Genomic DNA, 20,968 nt, shown 5'->3' on the forward strand with positions numbered 1-20,968 from the left:
TTTACGAATGCACGTATGAATGTGAGTGGATGGCATGCGAAATTTACGGCGACAAATCAACCTTGACTCTCCAAGAAAATCGTTAAAGAGTGCGTGGGCAGTTCAAAGTAAGCATGCATCTTGTTCCTGCAACCGATATCACGGTAACCATTTTCATTTCTAACTCAAGAATTTTACAGAACAATGTTGGTTAAAGCAGCAAAGATATTCTTAGAGTACATCAAACTGGCACAATTAGACGTTGATGATGAAATGCGCGTGTTTTTGGTATCACTTTTACTTATCGCCAACACTAGATTGATTTTTGACCGTTAACTCTTTTTAACCCATCTATTTCAAAATTTACAGTGTTGAAATAGTACTTTGATAAGTAACACTCCTTACGTCTAGTTATAGATACAGAAAAGGTTATGAAGTGTAGCGAACCCTTAAACTGTCAGAATGCATATAACAAATTATGCAAGTACCAATATTACCATTTAAAAAAACATATACACAACCCTGGTACACAGCTGTATGTGCTAAATTAAAGTATGCCAGTCTAATGAGAAGATATCGTACGATCCGGCTTTGTTCAGAGTATAAACAATTAATCGGGTTCCGTGCCCTTCCTTTTTTTTTTGTTTTCCTTTTTGTCTCAGAGAACAATGGATGGAGATCTATCTTCTTGAAACACAGCTACCACACAGAGAGGCAGAAGGGTTCCAGCTTTTTGCCAATGATTTTTTTGCTTTGATGCTTTGATCCATTTTTCCCTTCTCTCCATTATCAAGCAAAATAGCATACAATAAGCATGGAAGTAGTTCAAGTCCAACCGCGAGACTTCTATCTACATTATATATACGTACCTACAAAAGGAACAGCGATACGTTGGTCATTCACAACAAGTAAAAACAATATTGCATTTGGCCTGTATCAAAGATTGGGTCATACCCCATTGCCCTCATCGTCAGACATTGTGTTGAAGGCCCATCAATGCCGAGAGCAACTGAAGCCTTATGCTCTGACGAAAAAGACAGGTAAAGAATGTCTTTTACGCAACTGATTCTCATTTCGGTGAAAGACTAAATCCGACTCTTCATCGAATCTAAATAGAAGATGAGACATCGTCGGTCAATAGTGTTGCAACTACTCATTCACGACCACGATCTAAATCAGTAGCCTCCGAGAAATTAAAGGAAAGAGAAGATTGGGTGGAGCTTGTTCCTATTGAATATGTTAATTCTGTCAAAACAAAAGTAGAGGGATCGTATACTGTTCAAGAATCAGGAAATTATATTCTGGTGTTCGGTGGGTTCGCATAAATTGATACTGTTACACACATTTGCATTTGCATTGACTCTTGAACTTTATCGCGGTAGATAATACATTTTCCAAAAATACACCTAAAGTCGTTACATTTTCTGTGGCTCTCATTGATCCGAACATGGAGCATGCTATCGAACAATCCTCAAAAGCCGAGATGTCGGGCTGGTTATTGAAAAAGAGAAGAAAGAAACTGCAAGGATGGGCAAAACGATGGTTTGAATTATCCAGAGGAGGTGTTCTATCCTATTCAGCTCGACCAGACAGTTTATCACGCGGATCGATTCAATTGTTACTCGCCACTATTTCTACGAACCCTGAACAGCATATGATTCATATTGATTCAGGATCAACATTATTTCACATAAAATGCCCATCTGACGAGGAATACGAAAAATGGACAAAAGCTTTAAGAGCACATATAGATGATGAATCGTTGTATCACAATGACGATGGCAGTTCACTTACATCCGCTATTAACAATGGTCGACGTTCGTCTAGCCAAAGAGCCGGTAGAAATGAGAAAATAGTAGCTTCACAAGAGCGAATGCAACTAGCTTCTTCTAATACATCATTTACAGCTGCTGCCACAGAAACAGATTATCAAAATGCAGACCGACTATGGTCGCAAGTTAACGCTGGTATCAATAATTCGGAATTACTTCACTCTTTTATCTCTACTATGAGTGAAAACAATTCGGAGCAAAACAAAATTGAGGCGCTAGCAGCCAAGCAAGTTCAGCTGTGGAGAGACGTACAAGTGTCCATGCAACGATTATTAAATAGAAGTGCACCTTCCATGTCTAATCGGTCACATTCTAAACAAAGGTCCTCTACAGATCTAAAAATAGATAATCAATACGATGATAATGGTACATCATCAAAAGTACCTTACAAAGAGGATGACTCAAACTCGTTTGCTTCATCTGAATTCTTTGATGCAGAGTCTGCTATTTTGTCAGCCTATGATGAAGACTTCAATCAAGATACCATTTCAAGCAGCAGTAGCAGCACTTCCCCTACATTATCCTCCTCATCAGATGAGGAAGAGGAAGTTGGTAAGTTCGCTGTACAGATACTATCAATTTAAAATTGAGTTAACGATTCCCTTTCTTCCCTTTTAGACTCCATATTACAAGGCAATAAAAACGTACGGCAAACACGCTTCTTTGAAGTCATGAAAGAACCTAACAACATCCACCGCCGACAATTTCTTCCCTCCTCTGCTATTAATGATGGTGTTTCTGCTATTTCAATATTTCGCAAGAACATCGGTAAAGATTTATCACAAATTGCTATGCCCGTCAGCATGAATGAGCCATTGAGTATGTTGCAAAGAGCATGCGAGGATTTAGAATATTCGGACTTGTTGGGAAAAGCTGCCCAATGCCAAGATAGTATGGAACGATTAATGTATGTCGCTACTTTCGCTATATCGACTTACGCAGGTTCACAATGGCGATCTGGTAAAAAGGTAAATGGATAGCCATCATCATAGATTATACTGCCATCAGAAGTACTGTTGATCCACTCACAAGTTCTTCGTATTTTTTTTCCCCACCCCCTTCCCTTTCCATCTTGAGTATATAGCCTTTCAATCCTATGATGTCAGAAACGTATGAATGCATTCGTCCCGATAAAGGCTTCCGTTTCATATCAGAGAAAGTATCTCACCATCCGCTCATTATTGCAACACATTCCGAAGCCAAGGATTACCAGTATTGGCAATGTACAAAGGTTAAAAGCAAATTCTGGGGTAAATCAATGGAATTTATGACCGAAGGTACTTTCCATATTACATTAAAGAACTATGACAGCAGCAACGGCAAAATTAATGAAGATGATCATTACACTTTTACGAAACCTTCAAGTTGGATGCGCAATATGATTGCTGGTGAAAAATACCTCGAACACGTTGGTGAGATGAAAGTCCAAAACCGCACAACAGGCGAATATGGCCTAATCACTTTTAAGGAAGGCACAGGCGGAGGCCTTTTCAGTGCTCCCAAAAATCGTAACAATGTCGTTGGCGTTTTCTATTCTTTCGACGGAAAGAAGCAAAAGAAAATTGTTGGCAAGTGGAGTGAGTCAATTGCTGAGGATGTCAATATGAATGGTCGTACTTTATCTGTCTTATGGAAAGCCAAACCTCCTGCTAATCTAGAAAATTGTAAGAAATATTATGGGTTTTCGCCTTTTGCTATCGAATTGAATGAAATTACATCAATCGAAAAAAATAAGCTGCCCAAAACAGATACACGGTTTAGACCAGATCTACGATTGTATGAGGAAGGAAAAGTAGAAGCTGCAGATGAAGAAAAATTGAGAATTGAGAAAATGCAACGAGCAACAAGGGCAACCTTTGCAGAGAAGGGACAGAGTTGGAATCCACGCTGGTTCTCGTTGGAAGAAGATCCCTTTGAAGACCCTACGTTTTATTCACCTGACGGACAGCAATCGGACGTTAATAAGGTGGGATATTCCTGGAAGTTCAATGGTGATTATTGGAAAGTGCGAGAAACAGGTAATTGGCCTGCTGATATGCCTGATCTATGGTAAACAACTTCTGTAATACAACACCCTGGATGGTTATTTGCATTAGACGTTTGTACTCTCTGCTCTATCTCATATAATAAATTTGGCATTTCTAAAAGTGGAGTGCAATCATTTTTTTTGCCAATTCTGTTTTTAGGACTTGCAAAAAAAAAAAAAAAAAATACAGTTTGACTTGTTCAGTCTTTCTCTATTCATATTTACTTTGATCCTACTCCATGGGTATTCATGGGCTCTCTTCATTTATCAATGCTTACGCTACCCTTTTCGAAGAGAAAAAATGGAAAATAAACAGCAACAGAAACATAAGAGCACCCTCATTACCTGATGACCATTTTTTCATCGATGGCAATGCTTTCGTTTATAACATAGCATTTAGGAACCGAACTCATTGGACTCACGGTGGTCAGTATGCAACACTGGCCGATGTCGTTACAAAAATCGTTCACAGGCTTCAGAAAGCGCATATACAGCTTACATTTTTGTTTGATGGGGCATTGCCGTCCGATAAGATCGAGACGAGGATCAAGCGTCATCGATCTTACATTGAACGTTGTGCATCCACTTACTACAATTTAAAGCAGATCAACACATCGAATAAGAATAGTACAAACGTAAGCGTCAATCAGCATTCATTTAACGATTACAGCGATATGGATGGAATACATTATCATGGCGATCTTTACTTGATACCGCCATTAACTTTGGAAGTTGTGATACAAACATTGAGAGTATTAGATGCCGTAGAAGTAAAAATATGCAAAGCTGAAGCAGATGGTGAAGTTGTGGCGATGGCAGTAGAAGCTTCGAAAAAACAAAATGCTTATGTTATATCACAAGATTCGGATATGTTTGTTTATCCGCTTGTTGGGTCGGGTTATATTCCTTTGGACATGCTCAACATACCGTTGGATCAAGATGTTGATGATCAGTTTATCTCAGCCAGAGTCTTTCAAGCAAAAAAGCTTGCTAACCTACTCAATTTGAAGCACACTTACCTGCTACCACTATTTGCCACTTTGATGGGAAACGATTATTTGGATATGAATTTAATTAAATTTCCAATCACGCAGTGGTACCATGACAAAGGGCTGCAACATGTAACGCAATGCCTCGGTAGCTGGCCAAAAGTAATAGCAGAATTCATTAACAGAATTTTGAAATTATGTGATCAGCAAAGAGAAGAACTTGACCTAATTAGACGCATAGTCGATGAATTAAAACCTATCATTTCAAGAAGTAACATGAAAGCAAGGGAAGAATTTGCGGAAAGTTTTGAAGATCGGTTACTTAGATCAATCAGCCAGTATGATGCACAAAGCCCCTTTCTTAGCGATTCAGTAAAACGATCAAATAGTGGTAATGAAATCGCGGATTTGAACGAGATCATCACGAAATACCTAAACGATCACAAGAACTATGTCAGCAGACATTTATTAGACATAATTGGCAGTAGAACATTCTGGTGTAGTATTTTCCTTGAAGATGTGGAAAAGGAGTCTGTTTGGAAAATAAGTAATACATTAAGAGAAGCCATTTATCGTACAGTTAACGAACGGTTTTTCAACAACTCGAAGGACTTTATTGTTAATGAATACATTCGTGTGAAGCAGCATTTGGAGATGTTTGAAATAGAAGTAACAAACGATTGTATAGCGGCAACTGATTCTAAGGAAATACTTTGTCATTTACATAAAACCCACGTTGATCACTTAAAACCGTTCGATGCTGTATTACATCCTCTTATTCTTTGTTTACGATATATGGTTCACCACTATCCTTTTTCACCTTTCTCATCTTCAACTTCAACTGAAACACGCGAAAGAATGACAGATTACGAAGTTGTAGGCGTTGTTATTGCAACTTTAAAATCACTTGGACCTTTACTTGCAGGATTTTCAATAACCAATCCATCTCTATCGAGAGTGCCCTCTTTGAAAAAACGATACATTCACCTCGCCTCTCAATTTCAAACCATCATTTACTCTTCGTACCTTCTCTCACTCGTCCTTGAAATTCCGGGTTACTTACAACATTCCCATGTCCTCAGTCACATGTATAACGGTCTCTACTTCCATCACTATATAGAAATGGCTAAAGGAGGAGCCAGTATTGCTAAGATGCTCGATATCAGTATTGGTGATTCATCCTTGACGACGGCTGCCATCAGTGCTGATTTTGCTAATTTGTTTGGTTCTGTCTACAAAGCAGTAACTGATGGATTAGAAAACGACATCGAAGCAACTTTCGAATACAACTTGACAAAGACTATCCAAAATACATGGATCATACCCAGTCAAAAACCAAAGAGATTGAACCCTTCATTGTTGCCCTCGAAAAGCAAAAGTAATAACGGTATATATGACTCCTACAACTTAACCACGAAGAAGAAGAAAAAAACTTCAAACAGCTCTGTAAATAATAATGGTAGGAATGTGAATGCATTTAATGTACTAAGTTTCGGATGTAATTTTGATGATTAGAATACTTTTGATATGTATATATATATATTATAATTGTTAATAGACGTTGTTTTTTATTAAACTTCTTGCTACAGTAATGTGATGCGCAATATCATCAAAATGTTTTACATCGCTCGTTTACCAATTATTAGAGGAAAATGAAGACTAATAGATAGCCAAATAATGTTTTGTTAGTTTTGAGACGAGCGATATTTACTTGGAGCTGCTTTTATTAAGGAAGTTGTGGCTACACAAACTAGGGTCATATAGGCGACCATTAGCATTATCCATTAAGAAGGAAACAAAGAATAGAGTAGCAAAATGAGCAGTAGTAAACAATTTGTTCAACGAACATGGCGTACAATCAAATTTGTAATCAACGCATTTAAGATAGTAAGCAAGGAGACTAGCAAATTTTGCAACTCGATTCCACAAGACTGGAGATTGAATGCAAAGATCAGATATGCTGCATTAAGTATGTTAACGATAAAATCGAGAAGGTAAAAGGGTGAAATTCAAAGGCAGAAAGCATATGTGTAAGGCCGCATAGGATGTGATAAGTACAGTGAAGCGAGCATATTATTCCGAAAAAAAGTATAATATCGGGCATTTTATCATGAAAGCGAAGCTTTTCCGATTCTCAAGCATAAGGCAAACATTTCATACAGCGATTGTTGTGTTTATCTTATCCGCTTCTTTCACCGTTCTTTTTTCATTTTTGATTTTGTAGGCATGATATGCAATATAAAATTTGGTCTCCTGTCGGCACGAAACCCCAGCAGCCAAATTAATGGCAGGAATCCCGTTTCCGCCCCGAAGGGCGAGGAAGACGAAAGTATCTCTCGGATGCGTAGAGATCATAATGATCCCTGGCAATGAAACGCTTGGGCCAAAATGAATTGACATAGCGATTCCATCGTGGCTGCATTCTTAAAAAAATTGATTCAAAGAGTAAAATAAACCTTTGCTAACTTTGTCAGCCTTTTTATACTTTTAAAAAAAAAATTTTAAACAAACGATTTGGAAAGCAGACTTCACCAGTCACTCCGTTGAAGTGCCGCAGCATAAAGCGATAGTGGACATTGTGAATATAACACTGCAAAGTAAAAATATTCGCTTTTCACCGATTTATTCCTAAACAATCGTGCTTCAACGAATTACTTCTAAATTCAGAGCCAATGTTTTCATACTCGTCATCCTCGCTTTTCTTCGTGTTACATGAAATATTTGGTTGCATCTTCTCTTTTTATTAACATTATGGTTAAGTAACATTAGCGTTAGGATTATGGTACATAGTAAATTGCTATTGTAGTCGGAGGGCTGACAGGTTAGGGTTTGGATGTTTTTTGGTATTTGCAGTGACATAAAGCAATTTCTTTTGAGTAATTAAAGTTGTCTCCTTTAAGAGCGTTGGCGAATCACGAGTTCTAGAAACTGTTTTTTTAAAAAAGACAAGCGTTGCTAAGTTAGCCTTGAGTCCACATCACTTCCTGTCTACTAAACAGAATAGTACCTGTTCATAATTGATTTGAATCCAACCATCGTTATCAGTATCGAATTGTCTGAAAGAATCCGTCAGTGTTTTAATGGTAACGCATGCTTGAACGAAGTTATCAAAGGTAATATTTCCTTTGCCTGCGTATTAGAATTTTTATGGTATCGTATCAGCCCTATCTTCTTCTACTTTACAGCAATTTTGTAATGTATTTACCGTATTTATCGAACTTTTGCACCAGAAGGCGGATGAAGGGCTCTGATAAATTGTAGCCGAATGTTTTTAATGCATTTCCCATTTCTACATGATCAATATTGCCTGAATTATCTGTATCAAAAGCTTGGAAACAACGCTTCCAGTCCTCGATATACTTCCATAATCCAGCGAATTCGTTGAAGTCAATAGTACCACTATTATCTACATATACATACGTAAGCAACGATGGAAAAAAGAAGGGCAGAGTCAATTTCAGGAATACTACAGCCTGCACATAATCATTCTCTCATATGAAAATTGCCGATATTTTTTTACATACTTTTGTCAAACATATTAACCATTGTACGAACTGTTTCGATATTGAAAGGGCTCCAGTCACCATTTACCAAAGCACGTTGTAGTTCATCCACTGAGAGCTGTCCGGAATGATCAGTATCAACAGCTGTAAACCAACTCCATAATTGAGGATCAGCACCTGGTGGAGGTCCCACAGGTGGAGGTGGTCTACCTATTTTTATCGTAAGGTGGCGAATATTACTATCAGTTCCTATCTATTATCCTTTATTACATCTTCAAAATTACCATAATTCTGTGTTGGTGGATATCCTTGGTGCTGTGGTCTACCACCGTAGGCGCCGTAGGCTTGTTGTTGCTGTTGTTGAGGAGTTGGGGGAGGTTGGTAGCCACCATAATTATTTTGTTGCTGGTAACCACCTGGATTGTACCCACCACCTCCGTATTGATTATATGCCATTTATTTTTAGTTTTTCTTTCTTGCCAAGCAAAGATTAAAGAAAATGGAAAAGAAAAAGAAAGAAAAGGAAAAGATGAGTTTTTGGCGGGCTGTGATAAATCTGGGTGAATGTTCCGTGGTGTCATGTTCACAGAAGAATGGGTCATGATGTTATAAACTATTTCTAAATCCTGCTGATTTGTACCACAGCCTGATATTCTTACTGCGGAGCTTGATCTTACTGTTTTTTCGCTTGACTTTTGCACGAAATGGCTATTAAATTGAGACTATTACAATTAAAATTCAGACTAACTTAAAATTATTTTGGATGAAAAGTATAGTTTTTGCGATCAGACCTTTTCTGTCTAAATGCTCAATGCCAAATGTGCGAACTACTATTACTCAAACAGGGTAGGTATTCTGTGCCAACTACCCTGTTGGAATATGTAGTAACGTCAAGCACCTTAGAAATGTACAGTGAGAAACTTCACAAGATGAACTCACCTAAACGCGTAAAAATCTTTAAGCCGTCGGTATAGAACCTGCAGCACCATTATCGCTATGGCGATGGCGAGAGAAAATTTCGGGGTGGCCATTGTGTTCCCATACGGAATTTGCAATAGTAAGCATATTTTTGGCCGCATTGACGTCTCTTTGCCATATTATACCACAGGTTTTGCAGCCTTGGTACCATAGACGTTGGAGCCGTCCGCAATTCGTACTTCTTCCATTTCGACACCATTACAATTGTTACAAACCTACGAAAATGACGTTAGTTCCAGAGATGGGCACTTAATTTGGCAATTCGGGACCCACCTTTTGAGGTTTTAAACTCGTTGATGTCCACCACCGTAGCAAGAAAGCAGCGCTATCTTCTCAAGAGAGTATGATAGAGATTTCTGATGACGTCGGATGAATGCCCTTTAAAATGGACATTATCTTTGTTGCGCATACCTTCACCGAAAACAATCAGAGGGAGTTTGGTGCGGTCTTCAGAAAATGTTGCGGCAGTCCATCTATTGGCATTTTCTGCTTTGTACCTACAGATGACATATTGAGTGAATGACATAAATGCAGAGTCGAGGTACAGGTATCTGTTGCTCACCTTTGGCTTGAGCTTTGTAGTTTCTTTGCCGTCTTCTGCGATTCCCCCTGTGACTCTTTCCGCGCTCGCGCTTTCGCAGCTTTCTCTGCCCTTGCCTTGCTTCTTACTGTTTTTTGTCCTTTTGTCCTTTTTGACGCTTTCTTTCTCTACGTTTGTTCTTGTTCTTGTTGGTCTTTTTCCGCTTCCTTATGTTATATTTTTTTCCTCCATCAATTAGCATATTGGCCATCTCCTCATTGGCTCTTAGGCGGCCTTGGTAATTATTAAAGTTAAATTTAGCGGAATTAAAGCCATAGAAGTCATGAAGAGCCTGAGATGTTGCAAACATATAAGAGGTAGAGTGAATACTGCCCATCCGAGTGAACCGTTTTGCTGGTTGGCATCTCCGATTCGATGTCCTTTAAGCCGGTTATATTTTTCTTGTTGTCGACTTGCGCGCCTGTGTAACCAGCAATGTTGGCTCGTTCCTCTTTGCTACATGAACGAATTTGATGATGAACGCTGTCGTATCCTTTCGACAGAAGACTTAATGATTTTACAGGAGGTAAGTTTACATTTATCTTTCTGACAATCAACGCTGTCCGAAACTGAACTGAAAAGACTTACTAACTTTGATTCCCACTACTGCGTTTGAATTTTATAGGTGATAGCAATAGAGGCAACGAATTAATGAAGAGTAAAGCTCTTTTTCTTTCTTCCGTCCCCCAATATTTGACAGGTTGGCTGCCATATGGCCTTAAAAAACAATATATCAACCAAATTTCACGACGTCAAGCCAAGAAGTCCTGGGGGGGCTGCCTTCCTTGCCGCCGAAAGAGCCAAATGTAGCTTTGATGTGGAGAGTCTATCAAAGTTTATGTATACGGAGGACTGGCTCAATAGAATGAACCAAATTTTAGAGATACTCGTAAATGAGCCTGCTTTTGATAAAAGGAACAGATACCATCAAAGCCGCAAAGACAAGATTAGCACTGGGTTGCAGAAGGATAAGCGTTTGGTAGAATTAGCAAAGTAATTAATGTGGAATATTTCATTATTAACGACGTATTTTGCGCACACAGTAAAATTCTTGATTTATTTTTGCAGGGAACATAATTGGGACGAGCAGGATATTAAAATTGTCAATTTTTTATATGACCAATCTACTCCAGTAAGTAACATCAATTGGTTGTATCCTTAACGGTGAGAAGTCTTGTTCAATTATCTCACTGCTGTATCACGCTACTAGTTTTCTCTTCATTATGGTATGTTTATCCCTACGCTGAAAACACAAACTACTGAGGAGCAAAAGAAGCTGTTCTTGGAACGTGCATTGAAGCACGAAATTATCGGTTGCTATGCACAAACAGAGGTATATAAGCTGAAAACATTTATAAATGACCGTAAGGGCTCGAACAAATCTCATAACTCCTTTATTGTTAAATAGTTGGGACATGGATCCAATGTTCAAGGCCTTGAAACCACAGCTACTTATATACCGGAAACAAATGAATTTGAAGTCCATTCACCAACTTTAACTTCCTCTAAATGGTGGATTGGCGGTTTAGGTAAAGCTGCTAATTATGCAGTCGTCATGGCTCGTCTTATTACAAACGGCAAAGACTACGGACCACATCCATTCTGTGTTCAAATTCGAAGCTTGAAAGATCATACACCACTTCGAGGCATCACTGTAGGCGACATTGGACCTAAATTTGGTTTTAATGCTGTCGATAACGGATTTATTATGTTCGATCACTATCGAGTACCGCACATTGCCCTTTTGGCCAAGTACTCTCAAGTGAAGCCTGATAGCGGCGAATATGTCAAGCCACCTAATGCCAAATTGTCCTACGGTACCATGGTTTACGTTCGTGCTAATATTGTAATGGGTAAGTTTACTGCTGATAGCGATAGGGACAGAAGTTATATTTCGTGTATGACTAGGTCTTGCTGACTCATACGTTTGTCATTATTACAGGAGTTAGATATGCTCTTGCTAAAGCAGCAACCATAGCTGTCCGCTATTCCGCCATTCGTCAACAGTTTGTAGATGCTGCTAATCCCAAGAAATGGAATAATAATGTTATTGAGACTCCCGTTTTAGATTATACAATGCAGCAATATCGTTTACTACCAATTATAGCGGCTGCTTATGCTTGCTTCTTTACTGGACGAGAAATGTATCGCCTTTACGAGTTAAATCAATCAGAGATTCAGAAAGGCAATTTTGGTCTCCTGGCGGACCTTCATGCCAGTTCATCTGGTTTAAAGAGCTTAGCTACAACAATGGCTGTTGAGTCTATCGAAGATTGTCGTCGAGCATGCGGTGGACACGGCTATAGCATGTTTTCGGGTCTTGGTCAATTTTACCAAGACTATTTGCCCAATGTTACCGTAAGCTGAAGATAAGTGAAATACTGAGTGTTATAGAACCACAGATAATGAACTATCGTCCTCGATATTTATAGTGGGAAGGTGACAATTATATCCTAACTCAGCAAACTGCACGTTATCTACTGAAAACATTTCGCAATGTGGTAGCAGGCAAGGCTGAGCCTTCTGAACATAATCAAACGATTAACTATTTAGCAGCATATCTTCAAAACTCGAATGCCAAGTGTCCTGCTTCTACTACTTCTGATTTCTTGAACCCAGAATTGATTCTGTCCGCTTTTGCTTTTCGTGCTGCTCGTGGAATTGCGCAGCTTGCTGAACAATTGGACCGTCATGGTAAATCGTGGAACTCTATGTTGGTGGAAATCCGTGCTATATCCAACGCTCACTGTCAATTCATGTTTGTTCGTAATTTTTTTGTTGCTCTCCAAAACGATGTCTCTTTATCTGCGTCTGGCAACAAATCTCTTCTTCAAATCCTCAAGACTTTAGCTGCATTATTCGCTTTACACATTATGGAGAAGGAGCTCTCTGAATTTCTTCTTTCTGGGTATATAAATGCCTCTCAAAGCATTATGCTTAAACAGCAAGTGATTGAATTGCTTGGTCAAATTCGATCAGAAGCAGTTGGGCTTGTGGATGCATTCGCACTGCCCGACTATTATCTTCATTCCGCCTTAGGACGTTATGACGGTCAAGTATACGAGTCTATGACAAAAATGGCTGAAAAAGAACCATTAAACCATACTCAAGTTGTTGATGGCTACGATACATGTATCAAACCCTTCGTGCATAAGGGATTGAGGTACAACTTTGAGAAAGATGGAAGGACTTGTTCAAAATTGTAGCTTTCTTTACTTTTTTACTAATTGTTAGAAAGTATTATAAATACCGTGAAATCTATTCAGTCTCTTCAAAGTGTATGAATAAAACTGTATATTGTAGACTTTTGTAGACTTTTGTAGACTTTTGGATCAAGTTCTGTAATGACTTCGTAATGAAATTGTATTATATCTGATGCTACGTAAGTATCAATTGTTAAACTTTTACTTTCGCAAATATGTCAGACACATGTCAACCAATAAAGAACTGTAAGCATGACTAAATAAGGTCCATTCGCACAAAGGTAATAATGGTTTTCAGTGCATGAGAAATTTTCCATGAAATTGCCCCATTTATTTTTTGGTGCTTTGGATAGTAAGTTTTCTGTGAGCCTTACATGTGAAAAGAACAACACTTCTGTTTTAGAGTTTTAGCCAAATTGCTAGACATTAATTTATAGGACGGAAATCGATGAACACGTCCCTTTTTATAATTTCTTCTCTGCTTCGTTTTTTCAAACAAGTTCATAACCATTAAGATTATAATGAATAGCGAAGAGCCACCTAAACTTGTTTCTAACCTTTTACTTCCCGAACTTGAACGACAGTTGAGAGAAGATAAAAATTTATGGCCGAATTTAAAAGGCTTATTTATTGTAACAGTAACCAAGAAACGTAAACCAGCTGCTACATGGTACTGATATAGCATTAAAGAGTATAAGCACATATGTAGTTTGTATGAATTATTGACCCTAAATTTGTTAGGTATTTTGTGCTTCAAGGTTGGAAAAAGATCTCTTGCAGTCGGCATGTATTCAAAACCCTAACAAATGACATTTTAATAGGTATAGATATTATGCCATTGATTACTGCCTCTGAAGAAGCAGCTCAAGCTGGTGTAAAGGGTAATATCAGAAAGGTGAAAATACAAGTAGAAGACAATGATCTCCTGAACTTTATAACTGGAGGGTAACGACATGAATTTTTAGTATCCGAATACAAAGGAGCTCTGTTCTAAAACCGATTGCGCATCTTAGTATGACAGGTGTAAAGGCTTATATGACAGGAAAAATCAAAGTAAAAGGTGACCTTTTGCTTGCTCAAAAGTTAGAAGAAGTTTTTGAGAAAGTGGGTGGTAGAGAGGTACTTCACTTTTCTTTCGAAACATACTAGTAAAGTAAAGTGCTTTAACATTTAATTACAATTTTGATAGAGAGCAATTGAATTTATCCAGAAAAACAACGATGCTTTACTCGCCATAAATAAATCAAAACTGTAAGGCTGATGCATGATATTTACAACTGCTTTAATCCTACAACAGCAGTAGTGGGTAATCAGTTAACGCTTAGCATATATTCACAATATAAATACTTGTAAACCATTTTGATGGAATATAAATTTTGTTCCTGCGCGCAAATTTTCGGATCGAGTTGTAAAATTCTCAAATACAACAGCCAATTGAAATTAAATGAGTTTGAAAATTAGTATAAATAACGTTCATCTTTCTGAAGAAACTTACAAGAATCAACAAGACTTCTCTCTATTATCTTTTATTTTTATAAACTTCTATTCTCCCCTATTCTGAAAGGGTTAAATCACTTACATTTAAGGTCTCATCCTTATCTACGATATTCTTTAAAAAGACATACTCATCGCACTTATTTCCTTCGGTATCTTGACAGCGATCTGTTCACATTTTACAGGAATTACTTGAATAAAGGAACCATCTCTTAGTTCATTTCCTTATAACATTGACTATAAAACATACATTCTTTGATTCAAAGAAACATACAATTACAATAATAACTTGCTCTTATAATCTACTTTGAGCTACTTATTTTGATCTGAATAACTTTAACCTCGCTGTTAAATCACTCTCTGATATTTTAAAACTCCATGTAAACCTGCCAATCAGAAACTTTACAAAAGATCACGTGAAGTAATGATTATAATTTGTGATGTACTTTTTTAAAATTTTGTTTTCAACAATCCGGCCTTAGCTCAGTTGGTAGAGCGGAAGACTGTAGTTAAATTGTCATCTTTAGGTCTCTGGTTCGAATCCGGAAGGCCGGAATTTCTTTTATTTTCTAAACATTTATGGTGCGGGAAGCACTGTCAGTTGTAAACAATAAATGGGAAAAAAAAGAACCCCATCTTTCTGATGCCGAGAAATGTTTTATCTTCTTTAGCATTACTTTTGGATGATTTAAGTTTACGATAATATTAGTTGAGCTATGACGCAGGAGTTTTATGAAGAAACATAGAAAAATATTTTGAAGACTGTCAAAAGTACTATATACAATCTGAGTGGCTCCGCCACGCTATTTACAATATAAGATATATACATAGCAGTTCAGAGAAATGCTATTGATAGGAAAATAATTATTCTGTGATTGATAGATACTCGCTATCATTTTGCTAAAAATGTATTATTTATACTTTTTTGGGCATTTTTGGAAGAAATCTTTGTCATTATGACGATTCCTATTTATAAACTCAATGTATCCAGATGCAGTTGGGCTTCCGGGCAACTTTATGATGGAAACGACTATGGATCACTAACTGCTTGGTTTCATTTCTTGGCTTAAGTGTTGATGGCCAGAAGTTTATAGTGGTGATTTTAGAATTATCATTGACTTTGTGGTATTTGACGACTTGGGGAGTAAAATATCACTTAGTTAAAACAATAAAAAGCTTAACGAGATCAAACTAGTAGGTCTTTATTTTGAATCAAGTTAAGTTCAAAGAGAAGAAAAATATCTACAAATATCTTCTTCATATTGCGGAACCTAGAAACTGACAGCTGGGTTATTCTACTCAAAGAAGACGTACGTCTTCTGAACCGTAAAAGAATAGAATTCTCCCCTGAGGAGATTACGCATCTACCCGGAGCGGGTGGACTTGTAAGCGTATCCATGGCTTGCTCTAGTGATCATGCAACTAACTTATTTTCTCGTGCTAACCATTTTGTAGCACTGCTTGCAGGAAAATAGTATTAATTAGGAAAATGGTATTCGTGCGTGGTGTGAATAGTACTTATAACCTATTATACCTTGGTGTTGAATCAATATATCCTGCATGTCCATATCTTAACTCTACTATATATCCTATGTCATATACTAACGTATTACAGTAAAATAAGTAAGCTATATATCCTAAATGACAACCTGTCCAGCCTTATACGAGGTAGCTAATCTCGTTTAAGAATCATCACTTATTCTATATTCGTTTCCTGCTTCACTTTATATTATTTCAGCAGTAAGTGGTGTGAGGATCTTGTATTATTCGTAAACGAGTTCTCCACATCTCATATGACGCTGTCAACTAACCACAACACTTAATTCACGGTACTCGTATATTGGAGTTTATGTAGTTTCTAATTATTTCTGGTTTGCAATCTCGTATAACTCATCTTCATCCTTCATAAAGTGAATTATATCTTTAATATTTGTATATCATCTACCCTTAAACACGACAGACTTTCAGGTCCAAAGTTTACAGCTTGACAATAATATCGTGTAGTCGATAAAATACACTCAGCTGTAAGTTTATTTAAAAACATATATTATTGCCAATCAAAAGCGGAGCATACTGTACACCTGAGAGTATTATCATCGATTCCTGGAGTGCACGTCTTCTGTCATCAATACCCTTCTCTCTCTCTTAAATTGAAGTATAAAACGTAAGAAATGTATAACATCAGTTGTCTTTACAGATTCTTCGGTACGAAGACGTGAAGACCAAGGATTATCAGGTTTAGCCAACCTGGAATCAAATCTAGAGCAGTTGGTATAACTATTGATATAGATCAAACAAACCTTTGGACAAGTGATATTCTATCATTAAATTGTACACAATTAGTCATTAGTCCAATAGGAAGTAAATTTATTCGCTTAATATCGGTCCAACATGACAGTATGCAAGCGGTATTTACGTACTGGTCTACTATATGTGGAGAAGCAATCTTTAAAATTATCAGCTGAATTGTATAGAACACAACTAGAAATGGTATTTGGAAAAACACTCTCTGCACTGCTTCCATTTATAATACTCTTTTGTCGCTTTGAAGAGCTTTTAATTGTTTCACGCAGACATAAAATGCTATCGATCATCGTGTACCTTTTCAAACACTCTAATAAACGGTCACTGTTCGACGAACGTCTTATTTTGGGCGCTATTAAAGCCACAGTATCTACAGAGCCTTCGGCAATCTGTCCAGTACTTACGTTATACCAAACTTAGCGATGTATCTTAATTCACTCAGTATAGATTGGAATGAAATTCTACAAAACTGCTGAAAGGTTGACTATTGGTAACTGTGATGTGGGGTGGCACAAACAAGCGCTGCAAAATCATACCATGCAATGATATCGCTGGTCATGATTGACTAAGTCTTCATATTGGATCTATTACAACCTCAATTTGGCTAGGCTCGCGTTACCGTGTAACTGAAAGCATAAATGTTGTAGGCATGAATAGTTGAATGCTAAAACAATATTTATAAAGACAATAATGGTAATTTCTTGGTCTGGCAGAGAAAAAGAGATTGTAAATGACAATAGGTGATAGGTAATTTACTGTAAGAAAGCCAATGCATAAATGCAAAGGAAAAAGCCATAATTCTTTATTTATTATGAGCTTTTTGCGACAATATTCATCAAATTAATGCTAATATATGCTTATGATACACTTAAAGGCTATTCTCATACTTTTGACAATATTTAAGAACCCTTACCTTCTGCTCAGCAAACAAATAAAAGATATACCAACTTGTACAAAATTTAACCAGTATAATAACAAAAAGCAATGAATAATTCGACGGAAGTTTTAATTGCCAATCTGCGATACCTCTTCAAGTACGAGGTAAATCGAACAGAAAATCTCATACCGTCCAAGTAGAAAGTATGTGAATCCATCCATTACTTGATTAGCCCATTAGCCTATTGGCCAGATATACATCCTTTACACACAAAGAAGTTATGATAGGTTGATATCTTTAATCTATTAATATTGTACAAATATACTTATTCCATTCTGATACAATATATCTCTTTCCAACATCATGAAGCGAGATTTTGATAAATCAAACAGGCAAAAAACGGTAGGACCTTATTATCCCAGTGGATCACCCCATTGGTTCTTTCTGACGGATTCTCTTTGTAATGTCTCTTCTCTCGTACGCGGCACCTCTTCCCCAGAAGTCTCAAAGTCAGGGTTTTCCCTTAATCTACTCCAACTGTTACTATTTTTCAAATGTCTAGAGTCACTTCCTGCCGAATTACTATTTGTATCTTTGGATTCTTTCATTGCCTCCATGCGTAATCTGTTCCATGTATTATTTGGTAAATTTATCGATCGTATCTTATCCCACGCACTAGGCTGTTGTTCCTGTATCGCTTGATTGTTTTGATCTATTTCGGCTCTTATTATAGGCCTAGAATGCTCTTGATGTGCTTGGTCGTTCTGTAATTCTAAGGGTTCTTTAGCAGCCCACACTATTTCTCCCAAAATGTAAGCACTTTAATTATTCACTTTGAAAAGAAAATCTTTTTGACATACCATCTCCGCTCATGTTATCATTAACATCAGGAGTAAACTCATCACCATGCGTAGCTTGAGCTTGATGACTATACTGCGATTGATTTGGTAGTTGGACGGGACGCATATCATTACTCGACAAGCCTCTCTTCCCTGCTTGATTGAGCACTTCTGATCTAAAAGCATAACTCGTCAATAGCCTTTTCGACATAATTCATGAGTAATTATATACTTACTGTGCACTTTGGAAAAGTTTGAAAATACGCTGAGGTTCTGGTAAGCTATTTATAACCTTGTAGCCCGAGTAAGCGCCTGTCAAGAGACCAATCTGCGAACCAAAAACAAAACTAAAGCCAGTGAAGACTAATTTTTGTAAAGGCTTGAAGTTTCTCTGTTTCGCTTTTGAAAGGAAGTTAGAACTTGAGACACTATATCATTTACATGTAGTTTATTCCTTTCTGATTTTACCCACTAAAAACGACGCCGAAGCAACTGTCAACCCACCCAAGAAAGCTAAAGTTAAGGCGCTTTGTATTTAATACGAAGGAATTCTCATTCACAAAAAAGTCATGTATAACATTCTTACAATGAATCGTCATTTTCTGCCTTGCAGTTTCAATTGCTTTTAATTCTTGTTCACTTAAATTATATTCTTTCGCTTTTTCGCGAATTTTTGCATACAATGCGGCATCATCAAGACCAGGCATAATTAGTGTGAAATGTGTTCAAATTGCATGAGGTGTGCTTGTACTCCACATTTTCATGCTCTTTTTGTCGCTTTAACAGTGACGTTGGACTTGCACACCCTCAAATTCGGACCTTAATACGTTTAAAAGAAATCTTTTATTACAATATTTAAAACCCAATGAGCACCAAAAATTGTTTGGGGCAGATCCTAAAGTTTCTATAGTACAGACTATATATTGCTAAAAACCCCCTTTGGGAACAAGGGTAAAAAAGGATTTAATCAGTTGTTGTTGTGTGTGAGGACTGGGTCAACCATTGTAATAGGGCGTAGCCTAGTGAGGGGTCTGGTGGAGGTCGGACCTTAATACAGGAATCTAAATAAAAATAGAGATCAGTCCCAATTATAGTCTTTTCGGACTCTTTGTTTGAATGAAATGGGACTAATTTTGCAATCTGTCTAGACGCTTTCTAAAGATAGAATTAGACTGATGGCAGATGTTCAGTGCAAAACACCTTTAGGAATGGAGCATAACAGTCTGAACAACCCTTCTCTCACATATTTTTCTCTTCACAATCCCTCTCGAAAGGATTCAATATAGATCTTATTGAGCTGAAAGCTCTGCAATTGCAGATTTCGTTCGAGCAAACGAAAAACAGATAACATTCTATTACAATGAGTGATGATCTAAAGAAAGTATATGTCTCAGACCGTTATAATAGATGATATGGGAGAATAGGAAAATACACATAATGTCAATTAGGTAAATACTGTTTATGTTTGGCGTAGGTGATCATTAGAAATATGACACCATCCGTACTTCGTAAAGTCCACAATGTTATCCTCTTGAACCTATCTTTTCAGCTCTTGCGCGAAGCGGCTGCTCTTGATTAATTACCGATACAGATATTGTCTTCATCCTTTCCATGTCCCACCGCTATGGGATATGTGGCTGATTTGCTACTTCTCAATAAAGTAATCTTCAAAAATAAAACTATTTCCAAAGAAAACGCGCACATTGTAGAAGACTTAGACGATATTAGCAATCAACAGCCTTCAAAAGCAGTTGAACCGGACTTATTAAAATGGGCCAATATAGTGATAACCAATTGAAGTTACCAAGAACTCTAATTTTGATACATTTGATGCTCTTAGACTATTCTTCAATGCTAAGCTACTTCACTACATCTTGCTTCAAGAAATATTTACCCAACATCTATTGTTATATATCGCATATCTCTTGATGTGTATACAAAAATTCTCAATCAGGAAACTTATTAAATTGACGAACAAAAACGATTAAATAATGTTTAATGCGCTTAATATGGAAAATCCTGAATCTTTTGATGGACGAGAATACAACGAAAAGCAACATTTTAAAATATACACCACAGTTCGCTATACATGGCAAGAGGGAAAAAAAATCGTTTTTTTTTTTTTCTTGATAAACTTAGTGCTGAGGATGACGAAGGCCAGCAACAAGAATTAACCTTTGACTATGAAGAAGGAATGAAGTCTATTTAGAGGTTCATGCAAGATAAAGCCGAAATAAATAAGACGTTGGATTCGGAACTTTGTTTATTAGAAGGTAAGCAGAAGTGAATAGCAACACAAAAACGCCAACAGCCTTAGTGGGAGCATTCACAAAATATGGAAAAAGGAAACATACTCCTATTATT

General features: G+C 37.2%; 8 protein-coding genes and 1 non-coding gene across 9 annotated transcripts; 5 read left to right on the plus strand and 4 right to left on the minus strand.

The window, feature by feature from the left end:
- Nucleotides 1-306: 306 nt before the first annotated feature.
- BDF20DRAFT_858670 (Oxysterol-binding protein-domain-containing protein) lies at nt 307-3,964 on the plus strand. Its single transcript, XM_053080421.1, has 5 exons — nt 307-1,019; nt 1,096-1,290; nt 1,362-2,363; nt 2,430-2,779; nt 2,896-3,964. Exons 1-5 carry the CDS (start codon nt 794-796, stop codon nt 3,862-3,864), a joined length of 2,742 nt encoding a protein of 913 aa, XP_052938024.1. The 5' UTR covers nt 307-793; the 3' UTR covers nt 3,865-3,964.
- A 169-nt stretch (nt 3,965-4,133) lies between these two features.
- On the plus strand, nt 4,134-6,341 carry BDF20DRAFT_858674 (uncharacterized protein; the record flags this gene model as incomplete). Its single annotated transcript, XM_053080422.1, has 1 exon — nt 4,134-6,341. A coding segment is annotated over one exon (2,208 nt), but the record flags the coding sequence as incomplete, so codon positions are not given.
- Nucleotides 6,342-7,333: 992 nt separating this feature from the next.
- On the minus strand, nt 7,334-8,922 carry BDF20DRAFT_858681 (uncharacterized protein). The gene is made up of 5 exons (XM_053080423.1): nt 8,614-8,922; nt 8,351-8,539; nt 8,032-8,232; nt 7,834-7,955; nt 7,334-7,754 (listed from the first exon to the last, which is right to left on the minus strand). The coding sequence occupies exons 1-5, from the start codon at nt 8,783-8,785 to the stop codon at nt 7,722-7,724; spliced, it is 717 nt and encodes a 238-aa protein (XP_052938026.1). The 5' UTR covers nt 8,786-8,922; the 3' UTR covers nt 7,334-7,721.
- A 346-nt stretch (nt 8,923-9,268) lies between these two features.
- On the minus strand, nt 9,269-9,535 carry BDF20DRAFT_858685 (uncharacterized protein; the record flags this gene model as incomplete). Its single annotated transcript, XM_053080424.1, has 1 exon — nt 9,269-9,535. A coding segment is annotated over one exon (159 nt), but the record flags the coding sequence as incomplete, so codon positions are not given.
- Nucleotides 9,536-10,181: 646 nt separating this feature from the next.
- On the plus strand, nt 10,182-13,192 carry BDF20DRAFT_971494 (acyl-CoA dehydrogenase/oxidase C-terminal). The gene is made up of 7 exons (XM_053085029.1): nt 10,182-10,413; nt 10,513-10,880; nt 10,956-11,019; nt 11,098-11,220; nt 11,296-11,740; nt 11,830-12,245; nt 12,320-13,192. The coding sequence occupies exons 2-7, from the start codon at nt 10,600-10,602 to the stop codon at nt 13,091-13,093; spliced, it is 2,103 nt and encodes a 700-aa protein (XP_052938028.1). The 5' UTR covers nt 10,182-10,413; nt 10,513-10,599; the 3' UTR covers nt 13,094-13,192.
- Nucleotides 13,193-13,475: 283 nt separating this feature from the next.
- Nucleotides 13,476-14,690, plus strand: BDF20DRAFT_858708 (uncharacterized protein). Its single transcript, XM_053080425.1, has 5 exons — nt 13,476-13,760; nt 13,832-13,848; nt 13,912-14,035; nt 14,104-14,209; nt 14,280-14,690. The coding sequence occupies exons 1-5, from the start codon at nt 13,612-13,614 to the stop codon at nt 14,343-14,345; spliced, it is 462 nt and encodes a 153-aa protein (XP_052938029.1). The 5' UTR covers nt 13,476-13,611; the 3' UTR covers nt 14,346-14,690.
- A 366-nt stretch (nt 14,691-15,056) lies between these two features.
- Nucleotides 15,057-15,139, plus strand: BDF20DRAFT_t42. Its single transcript has one exon. It is a non-coding gene; the product is annotated as a tRNA-Tyr (tRNA).
- A 1,538-nt stretch (nt 15,140-16,677) lies between these two features.
- On the minus strand, nt 16,678-17,447 carry BDF20DRAFT_833757 (uncharacterized protein; the record flags this gene model as incomplete). The annotated part of the gene is made up of 3 exons (XM_053078678.1): nt 16,678-16,902; nt 17,005-17,287; nt 17,425-17,447. The coding sequence occupies 3 exons, from the start codon at nt 17,445-17,447 to the stop codon at nt 16,678-16,680; spliced, it is 531 nt and encodes a 176-aa protein (XP_052938030.1).
- Nucleotides 17,448-18,178: 731 nt separating this feature from the next.
- BDF20DRAFT_911364 (uncharacterized protein) lies at nt 18,179-19,311 on the minus strand (the record flags this gene model as incomplete). The annotated part of the gene is made up of 5 exons (XM_053083810.1): nt 18,179-18,561; nt 18,626-18,780; nt 18,841-19,003; nt 19,073-19,117; nt 19,191-19,311. The coding sequence occupies 5 exons, from the start codon at nt 19,309-19,311 to the stop codon at nt 18,179-18,181; spliced, it is 867 nt and encodes a 288-aa protein (XP_052938031.1).
- Nucleotides 19,312-20,968: the final 1,657 nt, after the last annotated feature.

Source organism: Mycotypha africana (assembly GCF_025528875.1).
Source record: "Mycotypha africana strain NRRL 2978 chromosome Unknown BDF20scaffold_3, whole genome shotgun sequence".
Taxonomy (NCBI): Eukaryota; Fungi; Mucoromycota; class Mucoromycetes; order Mucorales; family Mycotyphaceae; genus Mycotypha; species Mycotypha africana.